The sequence below is a fragment of the Aquarana catesbeiana genome, linkage group LG02 (genome assembly GCF_042186555.1).
Source record: "Aquarana catesbeiana isolate 2022-GZ linkage group LG02, ASM4218655v1, whole genome shotgun sequence".
Lineage (NCBI taxonomy): Eukaryota > Metazoa > Chordata > Amphibia > Anura > Ranidae > Aquarana > Aquarana catesbeiana.
The window spans coordinates 798,488,012-798,515,498 of record NC_133325.1 but is presented as its reverse complement, the minus strand read 5'-3'; the positions used below and the strand labels follow the sequence as shown (position 1 = coordinate 798,515,498).

Genomic DNA, 27,487 nt, shown 5'->3' with positions numbered 1-27,487 from the left:
ACTCCGCAGTCTTCGCACTGACACCCTGGTTATCCTTTGCCACTTCACCGTGCGTAGGAGGAAGTCGCACTCTCCGGACGAGAAGTGGCGGTCCCGGGGACCCCGGCCTCCACCGCCCAGCCATGTCCCTGGAGCAGAGAACCGTCGTACTGGAGGAAGACGAGGAAGAAGAAACTTCCAACAGCCCCGGAACCGGGGACGACGATGATGATGATGATGACGACGGCGAGCCCGAAAATCTGCCGCGCCTGCGGGGACAAGGCCACCGGCTACCACTTCAACGCCATGACCTGCGAGGGCTGCAAAGGCTTCTTCAGGTGGGTGCTCTGGATATACTGCCCCATACCCACATAAAAAAAATAATAATTTTAATAATAATTTTAGGCTTGAAGATTTAGGTAAGCCCCCATATCTTATGTTTTCTGACAACAGAGACCCTGGAGAATAAAACAGCTGTGTTTCCAAGTTTTTATGTCGCACAAAATCACAGCAACAGTTTATCAAGCACACACTTTCAGTAAAAAAGTTAATTCTGGGTCACACAAACACAATTTATTACCCGATATTTTTATTTTTTTTTTTTTGCTAAAATATAAAAGATGAGGTTGTGCCGAGTAAATGGATACCAAACACGTTAAACCCTAAAACTGCATGCACATTAATAGGAATAATTTAAAGGTTATAACGATGAACTAATTTGTCGGATAAATGTGCCCTCTTACCCGTCAGTTAAGGCCCGAGAAGACAAACTATCATCTACTGCATCCCAACAATCGCCCAACTGTAGGAGGTACAAGATGGAGCAAACAAACTAAACTGGAGCCTTTCCCCTGCAGTGCCCCCTAGTGACAGAAATGCACATTTCTCTTGTTTGAGAACTGCATTGAAGAAGTACAGTGTTACTTGAACTGTATTCCAGGATTTACTTGTCTTCAGCTGAGAGAACTGAGAATAATTTAAGACATTACAGTCTCTCTCAGAAATATTAGTATTAGTATATCAGTAAGTTCTTCATAGTACAGTGGGGGAAAATTAATTATTTGATCCCCTGCAGATTTTGTAAATTTTCCCACTTGCAAAGAAATAAAGTGTCTATAATTTTTATCATAGGTGTATTTTAAATGATTGAGCCAGAATATCAACCAAAAATCCAGAAAAAATACATGATACAAATGTTATAGATGGAGTTGCAGTTCAGTGAGTAAAATAAGTATTTGATCCCCCAAGCAAAACATGACTTAGTAGTTGGTGGAGAAACCCTTGTTGGCAATCACAGAGGTCAGACGTTTCTTGTAGATGGTGACCAGGTTTGCACACATCTCATGGGGGATTTTGGTCCACTCTTCTTTACAGATCTTCGCTAAATCCTTAGTTTCTTGGCTGTCGCTTGGCAACTCGAAGTTTCAGCTCCCTTAAATGTTCTATGGGATCAAGTTCTGGAGACTGGCTAGGTCACTCCATGACCTTAATGTGCTTCTTCTTGAGCCACTCCTTTGTTGCCTAGGTGGTATGTTTTGGGTCATTGTCATGCTGGAAAACCCATCCACGACCCATCTTCAGTGTTCTGGCTGAGGGGAGAAGATTCTCATCCAAGATTTTACAATACATGGCCCCGTCCATTGGCCCCTCAATGCGGCAAAATTGGCCTGTACCTTTAACAGAGAAACAGCCCCAAAGCATCATGTTTCCACCACCGTGCTTGACTGTAAGGATGGTCTTCTTACGCCGGGTACACACGACCTGACTTTCTGTGAAACTAGGTCCGACGTTCTTCCCGCCGGACTTTACGGCGGACTACCGCCGTACTTTCTGAATGGACGGACTTGCCTACACACGACTGGACTTTCCGGCAGGCTAGGTCCGCCTGTCTTCCCGATGGGCTTTCGCCGGAGTTACGGTGGACTTTCCGAATGAACGGACTTGCCCACACACGAACAAGTCCGTTCATTTTGAGTGTGACTCGGGTACAACGGGACTAGAAAAGGAAGTCTATCTCGCTGCTTTTATCGGCGAGATTGACATCTTGCGAGCCTGGTCTGGTATGGATTTTAAGGGGAACCCCCTACGCCGAAAAAACTGCGTGGGGTCCCCCCAAAGTCCATACCAGACCCCGATCCGAGCACGCAGCCCGGCCGGTCAGGAAAAGGGGTGGGGACGAGCGAGCACCCCCCCCCCCCTGAACCGTACCAGGCCGCATGCCCTCAACATGGGGGGGGGGGGGGGGTGCTTTGGGGGAGGGGGCCTTGTCCCCATGTTGATGAGGACAAGGGCCTCTTCCCGACAACCCTGGCTATATATGTGTGTGTGTGTGTGTGTGTGTGTGTATGTGTATGTGTGTATATATGTGTATATATATATATATATATATATATATATATATATATATATATATATATAATTTATGTTCTTTTTTTTTTTTTCTGTTTATAGCTTTTTTATAGAGACATCAGGTTCCTATTAGGCTGGGTTCACGGACAGTTGCCAGAGCGCTTTACCTGTCCAGCAGCTCTCCGCTCTTAACTGCACTAGGGGGCAGTGTGGCGCACAAATCGGCGCATCATAATTTTTTTTTTTGGACTAACTTTATTTGAAGTGTACAAAACATATACTTCATTCATGGTGCTGTACAGCAGCACTATGTGCTGCTGTACCGTGCCACACGATTATGTACAGTGCGCTGCGATAAAATGCAGCTTGTCTGCATTTTATCGCAATTACGCTGCAGCATAGTTACAGTGGCATTAAGTGGTAATGGCACCCTAACCCCATGCATCTTCAAACCTGCACCAAACTGCATGGTGCTGCAGCCCTAGGTAGTTTGGTGCTGCATGCTTTTGGAAAAGGGTTAGAATACTTCCTTTTTTTTTTTTTTTTTTTTTTTTTTTTTTATGCGTTTCTCCTGCGTTGAAATGAATAGGCTGCCCTACACGCAATGCGCTGAAAGTACACGGAAACGCAAGTGCGCTTGCTCAGTTGTACCTGTAGGCGTGAACCAAGCCTTAGACCCCCCCCTGATGTCTCCTCTGTCCTCTACTGAAGCTAATGGAGCTCAAATAGCCGTCCATTAGCTTCTTTCCTGGGGAAAGCGACAGACGAACCTGGAAGTGACGAAATCCCTCCTCACTCCCAGGTTCTTATGCGCTTGGGGAGATTAGTGATTGGACGCTTGCTGGTCTCCCTCCCCCTCCGCCTTGGCAGCACCTGCCATGTGGGTCCCGGGCCCCCGGGGGGGGGGGGGGGGATATCAGTGCCTGGAAGACAAGGTGGGGGGGTGCACAAGGGGGGGGAGCAGCTGGGGGTGAATGTGCCGCTGCAAAGTGTGCTCCCTAATGCTCCACAAAGCACTCTGATTTTTGAATATTGCATTCCTTTTCTAGGATCTCTAATTCGTTATAATATCCTTTTGGTGTTATTCGGTAAAGGGACGGCATTCGTGTTTTTTTTTTTTTTTTTTTTTTTTCCGGAATGTCAGTGTTCAGACTCCTCCGACCCCGGTACTGCAATCCTCGATACTGTGCTGTCAGTGTGATCACCATCCATATCTGGGAATCGCACTCTGCGGGAGTGTGTGGGTCCAGCTGGAACAGGTGCTCAGAGGTATCAGAAACAATGACAGCTTCCAGGATGTGACCGCTCAGGCGGAGGATTGTGGTGGTTATAATGAGAAAACCTCCCGTTCAGGTCAGACGTAGGTCAGGAACGAGATTTGACTCTTCAGCTTCTTTCTCAACTGGGTGGACAAGTTAAAAACCACCTGATTACCGACCATACGTATATACACTCACCAGCCACTTTATTAGGTACACCTTGCTAGTACCGGGTTGGACCCCCTTTTGCCTTCATTCTTCTTGGCATAGATACAACAAGGTGTTGGAAACATTCCTCAGAGATTTTGCTCCATAGTGACCTGATAACATCACACAGTTTTGACAATTTGTTGGCTGCAAAGGTGCTCTATTGGATGAGATGTGGTGAGTGTGGAGGCCATTGGAGTACAGGGACCTCATTGTCCAGTGGTGAGATGATTGGAGCTTTGTGACATGGTGCATTATCCTGCTGGAAGGAGCCATCAGAAGATGGGGACACTGTAGTCATAAAGGGATGGACATGGTCAGCAACAATACTCAGGTAGTCTGTGATGTTTAAATGATGCTCAATTGATACTAAGGGACCCAAAGTGTGCCAAGAAAATACCCTCCCCACCATTACACCCCTACCACCAGCCTGAACCAGAGATACCCCATTACACCCCTACCACCAGCCTGAACCAGAGATACCCCATTACACCCCCACCACCAGCCTGAACCGGTGATACAAGGCAGGATGGGTCCACGCACCAAATTCTAACCCCACCATCTGGATGTCGCAGCTGAAATCCAGACTCGTCAGATCAGGCAATGTTTTGGTCGTTATTGTCCAATTTTGGTGATCCTGTGCGAATTGTAGCCTCAGTTTCCTGTTCTTAGCTGACAGGAGTGGCACCCGGTGTGGTCTTCTGCTCCTGTAGCCCATCTGCTTCAAGGTTGGATGTGTTGTGTGTTCAGAGATGGTATTCTGCATACCTTGGATGTAACGAGTGGTTATTTGAGTTACTGTTGCCTTTCTATCACCTGGAACCAGTCTGACCATTCTCCTCTGATATCAACAATGCACTGTACTGGATATTTTCTCTTTTTCCTACCATTCTCTGTAATTCCTAGGGATGGTTGTGCGTGAAAATCCCAGTAGATCTGCAGTTTTTGATAATACTCAGACCAGCCCGTCTGGCACCAACAACCATGCCACATTCAAAGTCACTTAAATCCCCTTTTCTTCCCCATTCTGATGCTCAAGTTTGAACTTCAGCAAGTCATCTTCCCCACGTCTAGATGCCTAAATGCATTGAGTTGCTGCCATGTGATTGGCTGATGATCAATTTGTTTTACCAAGCAATTTAGCAGGTGTATGTAATAAAGTGGCCAGTGAGTGTACATCAACTTCAGGGACAACATGTTCCCTTGCTGCCTAAGTTATCCCCCCCCCCCCCGCTTTCAGATGCCAAGACAATCAGTGTTGTTTGCTTTACCTGTCAGTGGTCATAAAGCTATGGCTGATCGGTGTATGCAGTATCCTGATGCACATCAAGAGCAGAAAAGTTGAATTTGGTATATTTCTCTGAGCGTTCCAGATTTTGCCTACTTATTGTGTCGGGACTAAAAAGATTTAGAAATGTGGTCATACAGGACCATAAATGTGCAATGTGTTCAGAGCTGAGTTGGAAGATCAGGTTTTAGCTCGGAGCTGGGTTGGAAGATCAGGTTTTAGCTCTGGGCTGGGTTGGAAGATTGGATTGGAGCTCTGAGCTGTTTTGGAAGATTGGATTGGAGCTCGGAGCTGGGTTGGAAGATTGGATTGGAGCTCTGAGCTGGGTTGGAAGATTGGATTGGAGCTCGGAGCTGGGTTGGAAGATTGGATTGGAGCTCGGAGCTGGGTTGGAAGATTGGATTGGAGCTCGGAGCTGGGTTGGAAGATTGGATTGGAGCTCGGAGCTGGGTTGGAAGATTGGATTGGAGCTCGGAGCTGTGTTGGAAGATTGGATTGGAGCTCGGAGCTGGGTTGGAAGATTGGATTGGAGCTCGGAGCTGGGTTGGAAGATTGGATTGGAGCTCGGAGCTGGGTTGGAAGATTGGATTGGAGCTCGGAGCTGGGTTGGAAGATTGGATTGGAGCTCGGAGCTGGGTTGGAAGATTGGATTGGAGCTCGGAGCTGGGTTGGAAGATTGGATTGGAGCTCGGAGCTGGGTTGGAAGATTGGATTGGAGCTCGGAGCTGGGTTGGAAGATTGGATTGGAGCTCTGAGATGGGTTGGAAGATTGGATTGGAGCTCTGAGATGGGTTGGAAGATTGGATTGTAGTTCGGAGCTGGGTTGGAAGATTGGATTGGAGCTCGGAGCTGGGTTGGAAGATTGGATTGGAGCTCGGAGCTGGGTTGGAAGATTGGATTGGAGCTCTGAGGTTTGATCCAAGTCTCAGAACTCCTGGAAGCTCTCTCTCTGTCTTGTTGCTTTTTGTTACTTTTTAACATATAAAATTGTTACAGAATTGATGATGGTGATCTTGTAACCTTTTGTAGCCGTGTTTGGGGAGGGAGATCACTGACGTTTGTTCTGTGTTTCTAGAAGGTCCTAGAAACTAGAAACGTTTTTTATAATTTTGACTCTCAATTAACCTTTTTAGAAATGGCAGTTTTGAGCTGTTGTCAATGTGAAGAGAGTCAGGTGGCCTTGTCAGAACCATTTTGCGAACTTCCTGCCTCTTCTTCCAGGTATTGGCCTCTTCGGCTCTCATTGTGTCAGTCCTCTATTATATTCCCTGGTTACCTAACAAGGAGGCCGGTTGCTCAGTGACCAAGATAACTCCACTCTGACTGGAGTGACTTCTGCAGAAAGTGCACTAATTCAATAGAACACTTCAATAAGGTTGAAAAGCTCTTGGCTTTTAATGAACGTGAGTGTACATTCCTGACTAAAGGTTCCTGGAAGAGCTGCTTATAGTCCACATTACTTCTACACCGCCAAGAGCTCAAGTCTCATTATCCCTCTCATTAATGGAAGGCTAATTATTCCAGGCAGTGAATGGAGGAGCACCTGGGGTGACCACCTTGTGGGTTTTTACTGTTGTCTTTGACAACCCCCAATAGGGAGCCAGCACTCCATTGTGGCCCTAGAATTATTCTCATCCTATAGAACAGCCATCAGCAGTACACCTGGGGATTTGGTGACTTTCTCTTGATTTCAGGGACTCCCAGTCTCATTTATTTCCCAGTTTTCTAAACTCTGCTAGAAATAATTGGTCAAAGCCCCAACAATGCCAGCCAAGGTATTTCCATCAATTTCTACAAGTGTAATCCTCTGGTTACCCGAAACTGGGATGTGATTGAAGCCGTATGGACTAGAGTGCGGGGGGTGTTGGCTGATTTTAAATTTCAAAAGTGTCAGCAAAATTGCCAACTGTATCACTGGCATGAGATCCATGTTGGTAGCCCCCCCTCCCTAACCAACCACCACTTATAGAGCCATTGAGTCTCAGGGCCAAACAGGCTGGTTGAGATTAAACAGTCCAGCAGCCTTTTACCATGGAGGAAACCTTGAAATAATGTTAGGTCTCGGGTAACCCCAATATTGGTGGCCAGTGGGAGAAGGGCCCCCTTCCATTGGTGGTCAGTATAAGAAGGGACCCTGTCCATTGGGGGTCCTTGGGCAAAGGACCACCTTTCATTGGTGATCAGCAAGATGAGATCCTTTTTATTAGTAATCAGCGGGAGAAGGGCCCCCTTCTGTTGGTGGCCAGCGGGAGAAGGGCCCCCTTCTGTTGGTGGCCAGCGGGAGAAGGGCCCCCTTCTGTTGGTGGCCAGCGGGAGAAGGGCCCCCTTCTGTTGGTGGCCAGCGGGAGAAGGGGCCTCTTCCATTAAGGGTTATTAAAAAAGGGCCCCCTTCCATTGGTGGTTAGTGGGAGTATGATCCCTTGCCATTGGTGGTTAGTGGGAGTATGATCCCTTGCCATTGGTGGTTAGTGGGAGTATGATCCCTTGCCATTGGTGGTTAGTGGGAGTATGATCCCTTGCCATTGGTGGTTAGTGGGAGTATGATCCCTTGCCATTGGTGGTCAGTAGGGTTCATGGAAAAGGTGCTCCCTCTCATTGTCTCATTGACAGCAAGGCCACCTTCCAACCTCTGAAGGAACCCTGGTTGATAAAGGCTGGTCCACAGAAGTCTACTGCCCACAGTTTTTGATCAGTTTCTGGACGAAAGCGACAACTGAAATAGGTGCGGTCCTAAACTATCTATTAGTGTAAATGGAATACCTAAACAATGTATTTAATGTATCTTCACTCCACAACCTGGTGTGACAAGGTGACCAGTAAGGGTTCTCAGATTGAACATACAGACTCTGATCCAGTTTCACTGTTTCCCTTCATCAAGTACGTTTTATAGGGCTATTGAACGCTATTGGTCAAATTGTAATCTTTTCCCTTGGTGCATATTTATCAGTAAAATTCTGCTGATCTAGAAGAATGTACCGTGTCACCAGCTGTCTGCCTCAGACATTTCCCAGCACGCTGGGCTGACATATCAGAATATTGTCCAGATATAAATATGTTTTTTTTTTTTAAAGCTGGACTACAGCTAGATACAAAATGCACAAATGAATGCAGCTTTGCAATCATTATAAGAAATGTAAAAAAATACAATCACTGTAAGTACCTGCAAAGTTACAATGTTACAGTCTGATCTCTGGACTCCCCTCTACAAAGTTACAATGTTACAGTCTGATCTCTGGACTCCCCTCTACAAAGTTACAATGTTACAGTCTGATCTCTGGGCTCCTCTACACAGTTACAATGTTACAATCTGATCTCTGGACTCCCCTCTACAAAGTTACAATGTTACAGTCTGATCTCTCAAGACTCTCTGACTCTATGGACCTTCTGGAATAAGCCACCCATCGCCCAGACCACCTGACCGGCAGACTCAGGCCATCGGGCATCCTAAGCATGAGTCCCTGTCCCCTTTGCTGTACCATATTACTGCCTGGGGGATCATCGCCCCTTGCTTTGCCATATTCGTAGTACTGCCTTGGGTAGTATCTCTCTTTGCTGTGCCCTATTGGGACTATTTATCTGTGCTGTGATACATTTTTGCCCTGTTGTCTATGGTCTTTGTGCTGCTTCCTATTTCTACTCCAAGTTCCCCAGTAAACGCCGGCATGTGTGATCCGCCTCCCATGTGCTCTCTGCTCTCTTAGTTCTTTACACCCGCTCGCCCTCCTCCTCTATGAATGTTCCCCAACATTGTATCTTGTTTCATCCTTCAATTAAAATCGTGACGGCCACAAAGAAATTCTTTGAAAGCGTTTCCACATCCGAAGCCACACAGAGCGCAGAAACCGAAAGTGCGCCAGGTCAAAGCCAAGCCGTTCCAGGGAGCGGTTGTGAGACTCCGAATGCCTTATTATTCCGGCATTAACGGACGCAATCCCGGGATGAAGGATGCGCGCTGTACAGGGACTCAGTGTCCTTGTTTACTACATGCCTGGCCTTGACTATTCACATCACACATTGCCGCGGATCTGAGCGTCGCCTCCACACACTGCCGATATTGTATAACTTGTATCCTTCACATGAATACTAAAATTGTACAGAGAATGTATACAAGAAAGATGTATTTTCTACTTTATATACAGTGAGGGGGGGGGGGGGAGTGAGTATTTGATCCCCTGCTGATTTTGTAGGTTTGCCGCTGACAAAGAAATGATCAGTCTCTAATTTTATTGGTCGGTTTATTATAACAGTGAGAGAAAAACCTATCCAGAAAAACGCATTTCAAAAAACTTAAAAAATGATTTGCATTTTAATGAGTGAAATAAGTATTTGATCCCCTATCAATCGGCAATATTTCTGTCTCCCAGGTGTCTTCTATACAGGTAACGGGCTGAGATTAGGAGCACTCTCTTAAAGGGAGTGCTCCTAATCTCAGCTTTTTACCTGTATAAAATAGACACCTGTCCACAGAAGCAAACAATCAATCAGATTCCAATCTCTCCACCATGGCCAAGACCAAAGAGCTGTCCAAGGATGTCGGGGACAAGATTGTAGACCTACACAAGGCTGGAATGGGGCTACAAGACCATCGCCAAGCAGCTTGGTGAGAGGGTGACAACAGTTGGGGCGATTATTCTCAAATGGAAGAAACACAAAATAACTGTTAATCTTCCTCGGTCTGGGGCTCCATGGAAGATCTCACCTCGTGGAGGTTCAGTGATCATGAGAACGGTCAGCGCCCGCAAGGTCCCCCTGCTCAAGAAATCACATGTAGAGGCCCGTCTGAAGTTTGCTGATGAACATCTGAATGATTCAGAGGAGAACTGGGAGAAAGTGTTGTGGTCAGAGGAGACCAAAATCGAGCTCTTTGGCATCAACTCGATTCACCGTGTTTTGGAGGAGGAGGAGGAGGAATGCTGCCTATGACCCCAAGAACACCATCCCCACGGTCAAACATGGAGGTGGAAACATTATGCTTTGGGGGTGTTTTTCTGCTAAGGGGACAGGACAACTTCACTGCATCAAAGGGACGATTGACGGGGCCATGTACTATCAAATCTTGGGTGAGAACCTCCTTCCCTCAGCCAGGGCAATAAAAATGGGTCGTGGATGGGTATTCCAGCATGACAATGACCCAAAACATACCACCAAGGCAACAAAAGAGTGGCTCAAGAAGAACGTTAAGGTCCTGGAGTGGCCCTAGCCAGTCTCCAGACCTTAATCCCATAGAAAAAATGTGGAGGAAGCTGTAGGTTCAAGTCACAAAACTTGGAGAGGATCTGCAAAGAGGAGTGGGACAAAATCCCTCCTGAGATGTGTGCAAACCTGGTGGCCAACTACAAGAAACGTCTGACCTCGGTGATTGCCAACAAGGGTTTTGCCACCAAGTACTAAGTCATGTTTTAAGAAGGGGTCAAATACTTATTTTCACTCATTAAAATGCAAATCCATTTATAGCTTTTTTGAAATGCGTCTTTCTGGATATTTTCGTTATTCTGTCTCTCACTGTTAAAATAAACCGACCCATTAAAATTATAGACTGATCATTTCTTTGTCAGTGGGCAAACATACAAAAATCAGCAGGGGATCAAATACTTTTCCCCCTCACTGTAATAGAAGGATAGACTTCCCTCCAGTCTTGCGCAGTTGTCCTCTCCTTGACTAAAATTACTTCCTCTAATTTCACTACACACTGTGAACTTCTCATAATGTGCATTAGGAGCTGCAGCAAGTCAGAGCCCCACCAACGTAACTTGCAGGCGGGACACTCAAAATTGGTCTTCTGTTCCCACCAACATAACTTGCTCAAAGACAGCAGGGGGTGCACTCAAGTCTGGTCTTCCGTTTCCACCAACACAACTTTTCTTACAGCCAGCAGGGGGCGCACTTGAATCCAGATATCTGTTCTCACCAATGTAACTTACTTACTGCCAGCAGGTGGTGCACTCAAAGGTGGCCTTCTCTTTTTACCAACACAAATTGCTTTTTTTTTTTTTTTTTTTTCCTATGGGGGTGGGGGTATACAGATATAGAGTTGCATGTCTTTTCACTTAGAGGCAGTCGAAAGGGAGCAGGAAGGGGCAGGGGTGCGCTTTGTATTAAAAAATGATTTGTAAAATAAAACAATATACAGCTACATGGACAATCGGGTTATCTTCTTATGCACACTCCAAAGAATTAAAATTTGACCAAAAAAATTTGCGTTTGAAGGGGAACTCTGGTGTACGTCCCAGTAAATCACAAGTCATTGTCCTAGTGATTGCTAACTAAAAAAAAAAAATTTTTTTTCTTTGCTCCCCCCCTGCAGGCGGGCGATGAAGAGGAATTTGCGTCTCAGTTGTCCTTTCCAGAACTCCTGCGTCATTAACCGAAACAACCGACGTCACTGCCAGGCCTGCCGACTGAAGAAGTGCCTGGACATCGGGATGAGGAAGGAGTGTAAGTGGAGGAGAGCTGGTGATACATAACTGCAGCCAAAAGCATCTGTGATCTGCCAGGGGAGATTTAAATTTACTTCCTGTTACCTGTAGTAGTTTGTGTCTCTGCCCCTCCCACAATAATGCGATTTCCTGCAGTAGTTTGTGTCTCTGCCCCTCCCACTATGGTGAGATTTCCCTGCAGTAGTTTGTGTCTATGCCCCTCCCACAATGGTGAGATTTCCCTGCAGTAGTTTGTGTCTATGCCCCTCCCACAATGAGATTTCCCTACAGTAGTTTGTGTCTGTGCCCCTCCGCTTTGCGCTGGATTTTTTTCAAGGGCAGCTGTATGCCAGTGGTTTGAGCGGGGGAGACTGCTTGTAAAGTGGAAACTCCCTTTTAAAGTGAGCCTGTAAAAATTAAAAAGGAAGCTGCCCTCACTGACTTGTTATTTAAAGGAGAAGCCTTCAGTGAACCAGCTTCACTACTGCGAACTTATTGCCCTGCTCAGCTTTGTATTGTCAGCAAACCCTGAGATCAAGCTACTTATACCGACCTCTATTAGAGCTGCACAATTAATCGTTAAAAAATCGTGATCTCGATTCACCTCCCCTGACGATCTCTCCTGCTGAGTTTGACGATTCTTTCATATAAACAAGTGGAGAGATTATCTGCTCACTCAGCTGTCAAAAGAAAACATCCAGGCATTCTGCCAAGTTTAGAACTTGAAACATTGTATCTAACTTCCTTCTTAGATCAAAGGGATAAACTTCTCTGTGTAAACAAATAACCTGGGCAATCTGCCAAGCTTTAAACAACGTGTAAATGCAGGAAGTTTAACCACTTAAAGTCTAAATCTTTTTCTGACACTTCTTTCTTAAGTTAAAATCAATATTTTTTGCTAAAAAAAATTACTTGGAACCCCCAAACATTAGAGATAAAATATATAAATATAAAATATATATATATATATATATATATATATATATATATATATATATATATATATATATATATATATATATAATTATAATATGGAATAAAATGGCAATTGCTGCAATATTTTATGTCGCACTGTATTTGCCCAGCGGTCTTTCAAATGCAATTTTTTGGGAAAAAATACACTTCAATAAATAAAAAAAAGAAACAGTAAAGTTAGCGCAATTTTTTTTGTTTTAATGTGAAAGATGATGTTACGCCGCGAGAATCGTGAGAGAATCGTGATCTATCCTCTAAGCAAAAAAATCGTGATTCTCATTTTAGCCAGAATCGTGCAGCTCTAACCTCTATATCATATATGAATAAATCAAACCGAATTGGTCCCAAGACAGACCCTTGGGTGACGCCACTTACCACTCCGGACCAGTCTGAGCACTTGCCATTTATCACCAACCTTTGAATGTGCCCCTATAACAGGTACCCTATGGTCCATAGCAACAGCCTTCAATCTGTACATTTTGAGCCTTTATTTGGAACCGTGTATTGAATGCTTTGGCAAAATCCAGATACACCACACCCACAGGCCTACCTTTTATCTAGATGGCAGCTCACTTCCTCATAGAATGTTAACAGATTGGTCTGACAAGAATGATCTTTAATAAATCCATGTTGATTACTACACTATTTTCATATGAAAAATTCCTGGATATGGTCCATTATCATCTCCTCCAAAAATTTACATACTATTGATGTTAGGCTGACTGGCCTGTAGTTACCAGATATTCAAATCTTGCCCCTTTTTTAAAATATTGGTACCACGTTGGCTTTTCGCTAATCAGCTTGTACTATTCTAGTCACTAAGCTGTCCTTTTTAATAATTTAGGAAAAATGGTCTGGCTATGACTTGACTAAGTTATTTGAGGACTCTTGGGTGTAAGTCATCTAATCCTGGTGATTTATTTGTGTTCTGCTTCTTTCAAGTCCTTTTTTTATTTAGACTCTGGCTTCTTTTAGCCACAAGGTTACATTCCGTGTTGTGTTTCTAACAATACAGTCATGGTTGTTATACCAACTTCCCCCTGATCAACCTTCATGGGGGCCAATATGCTCTGACATCGCTTTCTTACTAAAAATATACAGTACATACCCAATGGTCCATGCCAACCGCCTTCAATTTGTACATTAAGCATTTATGGGGAACTGTATCGAATGCTTTGGAAAAATCCAGATACACCACATCCGCAGGCCTACCTTTTTATCTAGATGGCAGCTTGCTTCCTCATAGAATGTTAGCAGATTGGTCTGGCAAGAATTACCTTTCATAAATCCATGCTGATTACTACTAATGATACTGTTTTCATATGACAAATTCCTGGATGTGGTCTCTCTAATAAATTTACCTACTATTGATGTTAGGCTGACTGGCCTGTAGTTACCAGGTATACATATCTTGGTGGGCTCTTCGTGAATCAGCTGGTACTATTCCTGTCACTAACCTGTCCTTAAAAATTTGGAAGAATGGTCTGGCTATAACTTGGCTAAGTTCTTTGAGGACTCGTGGGTGCAAGTCCTCTGGTTCTGGTGATTTATTTGTGTTTTACATTTTTTTTTTTTTTTAACTCCCCCCTTTTTTCTTCTTTTTTTTTCTTTTAGCCACAAGGGTACATTCCGTGTTGTGTTAATAAAGATACAGTTGTGGTTGTTTATACTCCTCCTCTATTTGCTTTTGTAAAAACTGGGGAGAAGAAAGCATTTCGTACAGTTGCCTTCTCCTCATCATTTGTAACCAACTTCTGATCATCCTTCATGGGGCCAATAGGTTCTGACCTCGCTTTCTTACTAATAATCTAAAAATTTGAGGTATTTTTTTTTTTTTTTGTTCACTCGCTTCCAATACGTGCCTCTCATGGTCTATTTTAGCTGCCCTGATCGCTTTTTTACATTTCTTATTGCATTCCTTGTAGTGTTGGAATGCCGTTGATGACCCCTTGGCATTATCGTTTTTAAAGGCCATTTATTTTCTCTTTTTAGATGCCTTTTTACGCTGAAGTTTAACCCTGGCTCTTTTTTTTTTTTTTTTTTTTTTTCCTTATATTTGCTGCCCATTGGAATACACTGGCTAATACCGCAATTTAACACTTTCGCTGCCAGGTCCGTGCATCATACAGCGGGGGGGGGGGGTTCACACACAATCCAATGGCTGCGGACAACGTAAATTGGGTGTAAAACTGAGAAGAAGACTTCTGCCTGTCAGGTGGAAGCATTCCCTTTCCCCAGCCAGCATAGCCGGGAAGAAATGTATTGCAATGCAAGTTGAGGCCAGCGGTGACATGCAGGGTCTTTTAGACCCTGCAACTCACATGAGAGTAGCTGCCACCAAAAAAAATCATCACATAGGGGACTCTCCTATTTGATGGGAACAAAAAAGTTAAACCAAAAAGTTTTTTTAAATTGCAAACAAATTTACACCCATGCACATAAAATCCCCACTAAGCCAATGTGACCTAAAGGGGGCTTTTGAAGCATCACCTATAGAAAATATAGGGTACTGAAGTTTGTCCCCGTTTCACAAGCCCACACAAATCTGAGGTTTGGCATGTTGGATATCTATTTACTCGGTGCAACCTCATCTTTTATATTTTACCAAACATGTGGATAGTTTATTGCGTTTGTTTGCCTTAAAATTCACTTTTAGTGTTTTTTTTTTTTTGTTTTTTGTTTTTTTTTCTGAAATTTTGCGAAACTACTACTATTTTATTCTCTAGGGCAGGGGTCTCCAAACTTTGTCCCTCCAGTTGTCCAGGAACAACAATTCCCATCATGTTTAGTCATGTCTGTAAATGTCAGGGTTTTACAATGCCTCATGGGACGTGTAGTTCCGCAAACAGCTGGAGGGCCGTAGTTTGGAGATCCCTGCTCTAGGGTGTCTGCTTTCAGAAAATCTATAATGTTTTGTGTAATCTTCAGGCCTAAAATGATGTGCAAAAAAAAGGTTCTGGCAGCGAAAAGGTTAAATATGTTCTTAAACAACTCCCATTTTTTCCTCCAGTATTCAATATTTTTAGAACTTGAACCCGTTGAATATCTTGTGGTATGGAGCGCAGTTTAGAAAAGTTGGCTCTTTTTTGAAGTTTAGTGTTCTTGCACTTGCCCCGGTGCTTCCTTTTTCCTATGATTTATGGTGAATGTAATTACTCTGTGATCACTGTTACCTAAGTTATCCCTTATTTCCACACCTGCAATCAGATCTTTGCTGTTTTGTAATTAGTAGATCTCAGATTCTGAGCTCCGAGTCTCTGGAAGGTCGGACTTCTCACATTTTTTGTCTTTTGGTCGGCAGTGATCATGTCGGACGAGGCGGTGAAGATCCGGCGGGCGCTCATTAAGAAGAAACGGAGATTGGTGCAGTTTCAGAGCACCTCCCCCAATCCCGGCCTGACGGAGGAGCAGAGATTGCTGGTGGAGCAGCTCGCCGAAGCCCAGAAGATGACCTTTGATTCCAACTTCGCCCATTTCAACAATTTTCGGGTATGTGAGGTCATGTGATGGCGATCGAAGGTAGAAGGGGGAGGATTGCTGACTTGGTTTTCCCTGTAACGGTTCCAAGGCTGTCCTCATTTCTCTCCGGGTCTCTGGCTGTCATGTCAATCAGACTGTGGAGTCTTACATGTCTGAACGTGTGTCGTCCTCCTAGTTTCTTTCAGTTCAGCAGGATCACAGTGATGGCTCTGGAACTGGAACCTTGAAGGAAAGATCTGCAATACAATCCTCCTATATTTTTGTCCTGATAGATCCCTTTTTAAATGTTACAAAATTAGTAAACAATGTAACCAGGTTGTACCGGCTCCTCTCCTGGACTCCAATTGGCTGACTCTGCTTTCACTGCACGCTGTGAGCTTCTCGCCATATGCATTAGAAGCTGCAGCAAGTCAGAATCCTGCCTGGCTGGAGGACATCCAGCATCATCTAGCTCTTTCCTCCTCTGCCTCCATAACCCGTTTTTTATATCTTCCAGCCAGTCAGACGGCACGTGAACCTCACAGACTTCTCTCAGCATTCCTCCAACGTCTTTACCATGTTACCTCATATCTCCGACCTCGTCACCTATGTGATTGAGGGAGTCATCAGCTTTGCCAAAATCGTCCCTAACTTCAGGTACTGTTCTCTGTACAGCACTGCGGTATATGTCAGAGCTATATAAATGCATGATGGTATTAGTATGTGAATGTGGGGGTATTGGAGCGTAAGCTCCTCTGGTACAGAGACTGATGTGACTGGCTTAGTGATCTCTGTACAGCACTGCGGTATATGCCAGAGCTATATAAATGTATAATAATAATCGTGTGTGACTGTGGTATCGAAATATTCCACCTTTAACCACTTCCGGACCGCCGCGCACCGATATACATCCTTACTTTGAGTTCAGATATCGCTGTTATGGCAGCAGCTAGCTGCCATAACCCCGGTATCCTCATGTTCAGCCGCTACAAAATAAAAGTGGTCTCTGCGGCGGATTCGGCGCAAGATCACTATCGGCGGTGGAAGAGGGGGGGGGGCCCCCTCCCGCCGCACTTCGGTGCCCTTCACCGCTTACCGGAGCTGTCGGCAGCGGCGGAGGCGATCCGGTCCTCTCTGCGGCTGGGCATAGACACAAGTGAGGGGGAAGATGGCCCCCACCCGTCTCCATGACATTGCAGGGCGGAAGCGACGTCAAAACGTCACTTCTGCCCATAGCTGTTAAAGGGCCATTTTTTTTATTTTGTTTTTTTAATCTTTTTTTTTTTAATGACACCCTTTTTTTTTTTTTTTTTTTTTTTTTTTTTATTGCATTTTTGTTTAAATATGAGATCTGAGGTTTTTTTTTACCCCAGATCTCATATTTAAGAGGTCCTGTCATGCTTTTTTTTCTATTACAAGGGATGTTTTACATTCCTTGTAATAGGAATAAAAGTGACACAATTTTTATTTATTTATTTATTTTTTTAAAAAGTGTAAAAATTAAAAGGTAAAAAAAATTAGAAAATTTTTTTAAACGCGCCCCGTCCCGCCGAGCTCGCAGAAGCGAACGCATACATGAGTAGGGCCCACATATGAGAACGGTGTTCAAACCACACATGTGAGGTATCGCCGCGATTGGTAGAGCGAGAGCAATAATTCTAGCCCTAGACCTCCTCTGTAACTCGAAACATGCAACCTGTAGAATTTTTTTTTAAACGTCGCCCATGGAGATTTTTTAAGGGTAAAAGTTTGTCGCCATTCCACGAGCGGGTGCAATTTTGAAGCGTGACATGTTGGGCATCAATTTACTCGGCGTAACATCATCTTTCACAATATAAAAGAAATATTGGGGTAACTTTACTGTTGTCTTATTTTTTTTTTTTTTAATTAAAAAAAAAAGTGTGCTTGTACGACCGCTGCGCAAATACGGTGTGACAGAAAGTATTGCAATGACCGCCATTTTATTCTCTAGGGTGTTAGAAACCCAAACATTATACTTTTTTTTTTTTTTTTTTCTTTCTAAGTAATTTTCTAGCAAAAAAAACACAAAACTGTTTTTAACTTGTAAATGACACATCTAAAAAAGAGGCTCGGCCCTTAAGTGGTTAAGATATTGTAGCTGTGGAGGCTTACCCAGCTATTGAAGTGTCCCCAGTCACCCGATTGCTCACCTCCAGGGGGGGCTCTGTGGTCCTGCAGAGGGATTTAATGCTGTTCTCTCTCTTTCTAGGACTCTGTCCATCGAGGATCAGATTGCACTCCTGAAGGGCAGTGCGCTTGAGATGGCCATAATCCGGTTCAACACCGTATTTAACACAAGGACGTGTAGCTGGGAGTGCGGCAAGATCACGTACAACCTCCGGGACATGGCGCTGGGTGCGTGAAAGTTTGTAACAGTAAAATGAGAAAATGTTCTGGGGGGGACCCTGTGGGGGGCCCAGCTCTGAGCACTGTTCAGAGATTCTTGTCATCTTCCTCCTGTATAGCCAAATTATCTACATTTTTAAGAATATTTAAACCCAGCATTTTATACTCCTGATATGTGGCTGCTGCTCAGCACCAGTTGTGTCTGGGTGAGATCGGATCGCCTCTGCCAACGGTTCCATGGCCGAAATAAATAGAAGTGGGGAGAGTGGGCAGCCTTGCCGGGTTCCCCTCCTGATGGAAAAGGGGGCTGATTCGAAACCATAATATTTGACCTTAGCCTGGGGGGAGTCATGTAGTGCCATTACCCATTGCAAGAATGACGATCCGAAGGGCGGCACAGTGGTGTAGTGGATAGCACTTTCACCTAGCAGTAAGAAGGGTCGCTGGTTCGAATCCCACCCATGACACTACCTGCCTGGAGTTTGCATGTTCTCCCTGTGCCTGCGTGGGTTTCCTCCGGGTACTCCGGTTTCCTCCCACACTCCAAAGACATGCTGGTAGGTTAATTGGATCCTGTCTAAATTGTCCCTAGTATATGAATGTGAGTTAGGGACTGTAGATTGTAAGCTCCTTGAGGGTAGGGACTGATGTGAATGTACAATGTATATGTAAAGCGCTGCGTAAATTGACGGCGCTATATAAGTACCTGAAAGAAATAAATAAATAAATAAATAGTGGCGGAGTACCGTCGTCAGGTAAGGCCAGGACAAAGTGTTGAAGGCCTTGTTCATGTCAAGAGACAGTAACATAGTTGCTATAGACCTGCTATGTGCTGAAGTTGTATTATACGTGTAATAGCGTCTCCAGCTTGTCGCCCCGGAACGAACCCCACCTTGTCCTTTTTGACCAGGCGTGGTGAGAAGGAGTTTAAACGATTGGCCAAGATCTTGGTCAATATTTTAATGTCTACATTATTAAGTGAGATGGGCCTGAAATTGGTCCAAGACGAATGGTCACGGTCGGGTTTTGGAATCATAACAATATTGGCGGTTAAGAGGTTAGGGGTGAGTGCATGGCCATCTTTTACTGCATTGAACATAGTCGTTAAATGGGGGGCTAAGACGTCTGCTAACTTCCTATAGTAAAGGGCTGTGAAGCCATCCGGGCCTGGACGTTTGCCTACTTTCAGTTCTTTCATGCCCTGTAATACTTCTGTTAACTGAATGTCTTGGTCCATCAATGAAGTGTGTGTATTGGACAGTTTAGGCAATGTCAGGAAGGATGTCAGGTCTTGAGTAGGAGGCTGAGTGGAGGCCTTGTAGAGGTTGGTGAGGCGGTGCCTAAATTCTTCCAACACTTTCAATGGGTTACCTGTGAGGACATTATGTCTAGTGCGAAGAGTGATAGGGTTGTGTTTTGGGGTAAAGGTGCGCAGCCTGTTGGCCAGCATTGAGTTGGGTCTGTTGGCTTTGGCATACCATTTCTGGCGGGCCCAGCGTAATGTACGTTCTGCCTCTTCAGTGAGGCATAGATCGAGTTCTATACGCGCCTCATCCTAATAATTTACAATTAGCCGGAGTAGGGGACTGCCTTTCATTTCTAATTTTAAACTGAATATTTTACAAGGTGAGGGTTTACATATACTTTAACATCTATTCTAATCTTTGACTGGAGTGCCACTTTAAATCTCCATTGATTTTTTTTTTTTTTCCCCTCTGTCTCCCTCCAGCTGGATTCCGCCAAATCTTCCTGGAGCCGCTGATCAGATTTCACTGTATGCTGAAGAAGCTCAACCTGAACATGGAGGAATATGCACTAATGCAGGCCATCTGTCTGTTCTCCTCCGGTACTGGCAGAGGCAGATGCACTGCTTCCTGTATCCTCTTCTCATCTTTTTATACTATGTGCTTGTGTCAGGCATTGTTCTGTTTTTCATGTTAGACTCCTCCCCACCTGTCTTCTTCACCGATACGTTTTTTTTTTTGTTTTTTTTACATGTTCTCTCTGCTATCCCTCACAGCCATGTGCCTCTCCTCTACCACTGACCACTGTTGTGGACGTTTTTATTAATGTTTGTTGTCAGATGTCCCCCGGGGTCCATTTTGCTGTGCTACGCTCGTGCGAGCGTGTTCGCACATACAGACCTTGGTTGAAGACCATTGGCTGCGGAAACCTTCCCGTGGACACAGCAGATCTGTTTGCTCTTTTGGGGATGATCTTTTATGCCTCACCAAGAGACTGGTCACCTCATGGCGACTGCATTAACGCTCCTAGCATGCGGATCTGCGTACATGGGAACCATAGCCTAACCATACAAAATTATGGCCCTCTGTGGCATGATAGAGTACGGCTTGCGTCATTGGTAGCGGTGATATACACAATCACTGCCCCTTGCCTACCACCCCATATCCACCATCGCTGCCCCTTGTCTACCACTGACCACCCCAGATCCACCATCACAGCCCTTTGCCTACCACTGACCACCCCATATACACAATCGCTGCCCCTCACCTACCTATGACCACCCCATATACACAATCACTGCCCCTCACCTACCTATGACCACCCCATATACACAATCACTGCCCCTTGCCTACCACTGACCACCCCATATCCACCATCGCTGCCTTTCACCTACCTATGACCACCCCATATACACAATCACTGCCCCTCACCTACCAATGACCACCCCATATACACAATCACTGCCCCTCACCTACCAATGACCACCCCATATACACAATCACTGCCCCTTGCCTACCACTGACCACCCCATATCCACCATCGCTGCCTTTCACCTATCAATGACCACCCAATATACACCATCACTGCCCCTCACCTACCACTGACCACCCCCATGTACACAATCACTGCCGTGCGCCCCTTCTCTACAACTGACCCTCACTGCCATCTGCCTCTCGCCTACCACTGATCACCCCCATATTCACCATCAATGCCATGCGCCCCTTCTCTACAACTGGCTAACTCCTATCCACCATCCATGCCCTCATGCCACATTCCCTCCTCTGCCATTGCCCAAACAATATCCACCTTCTGTGCCCTCAGCACCAAGTGCCCTTTCTCTACCACAGACCACAACATATCCATCATCCGTGCCTCAACTGCATTTTCCCCCTCCTCTACCACTGACCACCCCATATTCATGATTCCATCCCTCACTGCAATTTGCCCCTCTTTTGCCACTGAGCAGCCCAAATTCATCATCCATGCCCTCACTGCCATGCTCACTCTGACCTGAAGCTAACAACACTCTGATGGGTGTTTTGGGTTAAGGGTTTATATTCCAAGGTTGGTTCAGTAATACAGTCAGGTCCATAAATATTGGGACATCGACACAATTCTAATCTCTTTGGTGCTATACACCAACACAATGGATTTGAAATGAAACAAACAAGATGTGCTTTAACTACAGACTTTCAGCTTTAATTTGAGGGTATTTACATCCAAATCAGGTGAACGGTGTAGGAATTACAACAGTTTGTATATGTGCCTCCCACTTTTTAAGGGACTAAAAGTAATGGGACAGATTAACAATCATCCATCCAACTTTCACTTTCTAATACTTGGTTGCAAATCCTTTGCAGTCAATTACAGGCTGAAGTCTGGAACGCATATACATCACCAGACGCTGGGTTTCATCCCTGGTGATGCTCTGCCAGGCCTCTACTGCAACTGTCTTCAGTTCCTGCTTGTTCTTGGGGCATTTTCCCTTCAGTTTTGTCTTCAGCAAGTGAAATGCATGCTCAATCGGATTCAGGTCAGGTGATTGACTTGGCCATTGCATAACATTGCACTTCAGCATGCTTCGGGTCATTGTCCATCTGCACTGTGATGCGCCGTCCAATGAGTTCTGAAGCATTTTGCTGAATATGAGCAGATAATATTGTCCGAAACACTTCAGAATTCATCCTGCTGCTTTTGTCAGCAGTCACATCATCAATAAATACAAGAGAACCAGTTCCATTGGCAGCCATACATGCCCACGCCATGACACTACCACCACCATGCTTCACTGATGAGGTGGTATGCTTTGGATCATGAGCAGTTCCTTTCCTTCTCCATACTCTTCTCTTCCCATCACTCTGGTACAAGTTGATCTTGGTCTCATCTGTCCATAGGATGTTGTTCCAGAACCGTGAGGGCTTTTTTAGATGTTTGACAAACTCTAATCTGGCCTTCCTGTTTTTGAGGCTCACCAATGGTTTACATCTTGTGGTGAACCCTCTGTATTCACTCTGGTGAAGTCTTCTCTTGATTGTTGACTTTGACACACATACACCTACCTCCTGGAGTGTGTTCTTGATCTGGCCAACTGTTGTGAAGGGTGTTTTCTTCACCAGGGAAATAACTCTTTGGTCATCTACCACAGTTGTTTTCCGTGGTCTTCCAGGTCTTTTGGTGTTGCTGAGCTCACCGGTGCGTTCTTTCTTTTTAAGGATGTTCCAAACAGTTGATTTGGCCACACCTGATGTTGTTTTTGCTATCTCTCTGACGGGTTTGTTTTGTTTTTTCAGCCTAATGATGGCTTGCTTCACTGATAGTGACAGCTCTTTGGATCTCATATTGAGAGTTGACAGCAACAGATTCCAAATGCAAATAGCACACTTGAAATGAACTCTGGACCTTTTATCTGCTCGTTGTAACTGGGATAATGAGGGAATAACATACACCTGGCCATGGAACAGCTGAGCAGCCAGTTGTCCTATTACTTTTGGTCCCTTAAAAAGTGGGAGGCACATATACAAACTGCTGTAATTCCTACACCGTTCACCTGATTTGGATGTAAATACCCTCAAATGAAAGCTGAAAGGCTGCAGTTAAAGCACATCTTGTTCCTTTCATTTAAAATCCATTGTGGTGGTGTATAGAGCCAAAAAGATTAGAATTTTGTCAATGACCCAATATTTATGGACCTGACTGTAGGTTGAATGGGGAGAGAAAGGTTGTTGGGTAAGGGTGATAAGTGAGGGGTAATTAGTTCCAAGACCTGAAGCCTGAAAAACAAACATCCAGCTCCAGATTTCCATTACGAAAATGTACCTTAAACGCAGACGTCCCCCTCCTTCTTCTCTTCCTTCTTTTCCTCAGTTCCCGTGTTGAGCTCGCCACGATCTGCCACTGCTCAGAAGATCACACAGATCTCTGTTTTGCCTCCTTGATGTAGGGTTACCAAGTGCCTCAGGCTGAGAATATATCCTGCTGCCTGATCTCCGGTCTCCCCACACACATTGCAGTCTTTATCTTCCATCATCAGCTGATCGCATTCCTCTGTGTTCCATGTGACGTGGGTCCTACAGTGGCCTTTCCAATTGTGTGTTGCAGATCGCCCCGGTGTCACCGACCGAGAAAACATTGATAGGATCCAGGAGCATTTAGCATTGACGCTGATGTCGCACATAGAGGCCGAGCGGCAATCTCAGGAGTACAGGTAAGCATGTTCATGGAGATCCATATATTGCAGCGGTGGTCGCACAAGTGTGTCCCCCACCTCTTCCACCTAATAATAAAGGGCTTTATAGTAGATGTGCTTTTCCTTAACTAGTCACCAAAGTCTATATCATCCAGAATTTTGTGCTGGTCTCACCAGTTCTGTCCAAAGTTGATATTTTCCATTTTGTATGGAAAGGACAGGGGGGTGACTTCTGGCCCTTGAGGCCTAATTGTTTCTGCTTTGTCCTCTGCCTGTCCTCTGCCTGTCCTCTGCCTGTACTTGTACTCCTCCGAACATGCTCCTATCCCAGCTCCCAAGTGCACAGAGCAGCATAAAATAACAGGAGTAAGGAGGGATGTGAACAACTGCAGGATTCTTTTTTTTTTTTTTTTTTTTTTAGGCACATACAGGATCTATAAGTCAGCCTATGTTATCATGACACTCCTTTTCTTCTGGAATCGTTACAAATCTGGCAAAGAGGATTCCTTGTGCTGTTTCCCTTTTTTATTATTTACTGGGAAAAGCCATTTTTTACAATTGTACTGGGTGTCACCAAAGGCTGGCCCTATGTCTATGGAGCCAGGTGTGTCCTACTGCTCTGTATGAGCTGCACTAAAAATGCCATGATGGATCAAGACAAGTGAAATTCTCCTGACTATTACTTCAGGCATGTCAATACATTCCTAATTTTGTCTCAAGATCAGTATCACCATACAGCTCCACCTTTTATCATTACCAAGATGTCCTTGAGCTCCAGTTAGTGCCTATGCCTTAGCTGCGATGATGTCATTAGTCTGCTGCAGGCAGGAGGAAGCATATCCTTTTAGTTTCCTCTCCCTCAATGATCAGGTTGTAACGTTGTAGCAAGTCACAATGGACTCCAGGACAAACAGAAGGGGCAGAATTTACTTTTGTTGCTTTGTATATAAAATGTAATCGGCTTTTGCCATTTGCAGGTTTCTGTTTGCGAAGATCATGGAGTGCCTGACGGAAATGCGTACAGTGAGTGATGAGCACAGCAAGCAGGTCCTCCACATTTGGGACATCCAGCCAGGCTACACGCCTCTCCTGCTGGAGGTCTTCAGCAAAGTGAACGATGAATGAACCAACACACTGACGCGGCTTATTTTTGGGGACAGGTTAGGAACCAGTGCAAGTAAGCTACTGGTTACCTGAGACACTAAATGTCCCTCTAGACCAGTGATGGCAAACCTTGGCACCCCAGATGTTTTGGAACTACATTTCCCATGATGCTCATGCACTGTGCAGTGTAGTTGAGCATCATGGGAAATGTAGTTCCAAAACATCTGGGGTGCCAAGGTTCGCCATCACTGCTCTAGACTGAGACTGCTCCCTTCCGAAAACAAAACGGGTATTGGAAACTCCCCTGAATGTGAATTCATATCCTCCTTCTCCAATTGTTCCCCCTTTTTGTTGCTGTTGTGAACACTACATGGACCAGCAACTCTGACCTCAGGACAATCGCTTATCAGGGAAACAGAATGTGCCAATCACAAGATGCTGTATCTATGGGAACCGTCCATGGTCATCTCATGGCCTGTAAGCTACTGGCTTCTCTGGTGACATCAGCCAAGACACAAGATAAGCTACAACCGCCTGCCGATAATGTGACATAAACCACTGACGAGGGAGGTACAGGCAGTACTCCTGTATAGGGTTTGAGCCCCATCTGGTCATTAGAAAGGCCCGGCAGGGCTTGTGGGCAGCAGGCCCTGTCAGGCTGTATGGGACCCCATGATTTCTAATGGCGGCCCAGGGACACAAGAACTTATGACTTTTTAGGGGACCAGTCTCCTGTGAACCCTCTGTGTCTCCGGCATGACTTTGCTTATGTTTAGGGTTCAACCAACCTAACAATTTTAAAGTGAGCCCCTCATGCCAAAAACCAAAGTGCTGCAACCTTAGCCTGGAAAACCAGATGTCTGTCACCTTCATCCTTTACCTTCACCTCATTCTAGAGCAGTGACTAAAAGTGTTAATGCACGAGGATCAACATAACAGTGGTTCTGGAGCTAAAGATCAGCCCCAACAGGTTCCTTAGGTTTCTGTAAAGAATGAGGATAGAGATGACAGCCAGGAATCTTCTAAAAGAAGCCGTGGATGCTTCTGAATGATTGTCCATGTTCACTGTATGGCCTCTCAGATGCAGGAGCTGAGCAGGTCCTATGTTAAATGGGTGGATGGATATAGATCTACAATATCCACTTCAGCCAATCCATTTCACCCTTAGATGGCTGTACACGTACTTTAATGGAAGAGAAAAATTTTAAGTGGCCACATTAGTGGAAACCTGTGCCAGGTAGGGATATTGTATGTTCTCTACGTTTTGCTGACCTTCTTCTGAAAAGCTCATAAGCGCAGACAGTTGATATAAAGGACGCAATATCAGCCACTTACCGGACTTGGCAATGTATGATGGGGCCTATCCATAAAGTTTTGGCTAAACAGCAGCGTACATCACCATAACACTCCATGCTGCTGTAGCCTTAATCAAGGCATTTTCTGTTCATTTGTGATGAGCGAAGTGATTGAGCTAACTTTGATTTTGCCTTTTAAATGGCCAGTATGTTTGCTAAAATTGGCCACCAATTTCACCATCCTGGCTGCTTAGTTGAGATATGCTTGACAAAAGAACAATTTATGGGGCTATGTTTCCTAACTAAGCCATGTGATCACCAGATGAGTGATGATATAAAGATTACATGGCTTTGTGACAATCAAAGGTTTAGGGTCAACTTTGGGATGAAGGTTAGGGTCAGCATTTTTATTTAAGGTGATTGAAAAGCTAAGTTTTTTTGGGTTTTTTTTTCTTAATAACAAACATGTCATACTAACCTCCACTGTGCAGTTTGTTTTGCACAGAGTGGCCCCGTTCCTCGACTTTTGGGGCCCCCCCCCGGCGGCGCTGATAGCTCCTCCCACATCGAATAACCCCCTAGGAGAAGCGCTTTCCCGGGGGGTTACCTTGCGGGCGCACTCCTGAGTCCAGCATCCAGAGGGGAAGAGCACATCTCCGGTGTGGGAATTAGGGGAGGGGGCTGGGTGGCCGGTCAGTGACAACCCCTTTAAGATTATGACCAGCATTGGGATCAAGATTGAGGGTTGGCTTTAGGATAAAGGTTAGGATGAGCTTTTGGATCAAAGTTAGGGTCAGCTTTGGGATCTAGGTAAGAGTTAGTGTTGGGATCTAGGTTATAGTCAAAAAGAAGGCCAGTTTCCCATAGGCTTCAGCTTGTATAAGAGTAGTGCGAGCAGCAAGATTCGACAAAGCATTCACAGAGCTTTCAGCAAGATTTGTTAAAGCTTTAAAATTACCATTCAGCTCCAGTTTGTAAATGTTGAACACAGATCCCAAAGGGAGTGCTGATTGCCACTTTAGGCAAGCTTTAAGGAGGCTTCAGCAGGCCTTCAACAAGCTTCAAGAATTGCTGAAGCATGCTAGCAGCTTACTTAAAGTGGCAATCAGTACTCCCATTACGATCTGTATACAACTTTTACAAACTGGAGCTAAATGGTACTTTAAAAGCTTCAACAAGGCTTGCTGAAAGCTCTGCAAATGCTTTGTCGAAGCTTGCTGTTCGCACTGTTCTTTTACAAGCTGAATGAAGCCCATGTGAAACTGGCCTTCTTCTTGCTGACCATAACCTAGATCCCAACACTAAATCTTACCTTGATCCCAAAGCTGACCCTAGCTTTGATATTAAAGCTGACCCTA

The 27,487-nt window shown here is 44.9% G+C and overlaps 1 protein-coding gene across 1 annotated transcript; it reads left to right on the top strand.

Moving 5' to 3' along the window:
* On the top strand, positions 1–26,884 carry NR1I2 (nuclear receptor subfamily 1 group I member 2). Its single transcript, XM_073617513.1, is given in 9 exon segments — positions 1–227; positions 229–317; positions 11,387–11,517; positions 15,775–15,962; positions 16,450–16,589; positions 18,163–18,308; positions 20,029–20,145; positions 23,643–23,748; positions 24,708–26,884. Coding segments are annotated over 9 exon segments (1,170 nt in total). The 5' UTR covers positions 1–122; the 3' UTR covers positions 24,856–26,884.
* The last annotated feature ends 603 nt before the right edge of the window (positions 26,885–27,487 follow it).